Source organism: Amphimedon queenslandica, unplaced genomic scaffold, assembly GCF_000090795.2.
Source record: "Amphimedon queenslandica unplaced genomic scaffold, v1.1 AMPQUscaffold_9333, whole genome shotgun sequence".
NCBI classification, from domain to species: domain Eukaryota; kingdom Metazoa; phylum Porifera; class Demospongiae; order Haplosclerida; family Niphatidae; genus Amphimedon; species Amphimedon queenslandica.
Window position 1 is genome coordinate 1 of NW_003550395.1, and position 1,322 is coordinate 1,322.

Sequence of the window (1,322 nt, forward strand, 5' to 3'; positions counted from 1 at the left end):
TCTGACTATCAGTAGTTTATGATTCCTTGTTATTGAAAGTGATGATCAATTACATGTATGTCTTTCAGTCCATTAAGACTGTCAACTTGTGATAAACAATGTATGGGAAATAGTAACTTGCTTACCTTGTGTTGCTATATACTGATATTGATTAGAGTAATCCTAATGTCAAAACAAATTCATCACAAACCAACAACAATATCTTAGTATGCACTAATACATTATAATATTAAACTATGTATGTCATGATAATACATGATATTTATTCACTTACCTTAATGAAGCATGCATTGATATACTCGTTTGTACAATCCTTATGGCCTGACATTGGTCTTAGTGTAATACGATTGTCATCATCTGTATGAAATAATAATTTTATATGAGTTGTAATGAATGAATTAAACTATTAGCTAATGTACATAAGTGAATAACAGTTAATGGGATAGCTTTGGAGTACTGTGTATATCAAAGCTCATTTGATAATAGTAGCCAATGTTCTCAACAATAACAATAATGCATTATATGGTAAGTGTATCTTTCAATGACAATGTTGTTTTAGTGGTAACTCACAGACTACAATGTTTGCAAAGCGATTCAACAGTTTATTGCTTGGAGTAAGACCAACTGTCACTGTGTGTTCACTCTCACCACTATCCAACATCTATTAACAAAAATAACATAGAAGATATAGAATCATGAATGAAACGAGAAATATGAGACAGATATAAAAAAGAAATAAAGATAAACGTCTTACCCCAAATTGGTTTCTAAATCCTTCGTTTCCTTTAGCATGTCCTTTAGCTACAAATTCTCCAAATTTATCAACAGGAATCATACCAATCTTAGCACTGGATGAGTCCCCATGTAACAATCTGCTCTCATCACTTCCCTCCACTGCAACTGTGAGTACAACTTGTTGACTAACTGTTCCAGCATCATTATTAGCAACAAAACGATATGTTCCTTTATGTTTCTCCTCAACACTCACTAGCAGTAGACTACCATCTCCTCTCAGCTCATGAGTATAATCATCAGTCACTGGCTCTCCATTATGATACCAATTAAAAGATGGTTTTGAGTTTCCCCTAACTTTAACTTTAACTTCAAAAAGAACCTGATGACCTTCTTCAGATCTCACATCATCAGGAAACTCTTCTATCACTGGCAGTATGGGTTTCATTACAGTACTGTAGGTTGCCTCTTGAATAGTGTCTACTATGTATATACAATACTGTTAATATAGGTCAACTTACATCCAATTTCTTCATGCCTTCCATTGTTATTATTGTTTGTACTACAACATGATACATTGAGTTCAGTAG

At 33.2% G+C, this 1,322-nt stretch overlaps 1 protein-coding gene across 1 annotated transcript; it reads right to left on the reverse strand.

Moving 5' to 3' along the window:
* Nucleotides 1-125: 125 nt before the first annotated feature.
* LOC109590884 (receptor-type tyrosine-protein phosphatase alpha-like) lies at nucleotides 126-1,292 on the reverse strand (the record flags this gene model as incomplete). Its single annotated transcript, XM_020006733.1, has 5 exons — nucleotides 1,254-1,292; nucleotides 755-1,212; nucleotides 571-661; nucleotides 275-357; nucleotides 126-162 (listed from the first exon to the last, which is right to left on the reverse strand). Coding segments are annotated over exons 2-5 (637 nt in total), but the record flags the coding sequence as incomplete, so codon positions are not given.
* Between the last annotated feature and the right edge of the window lie 30 nt (nucleotides 1,293-1,322).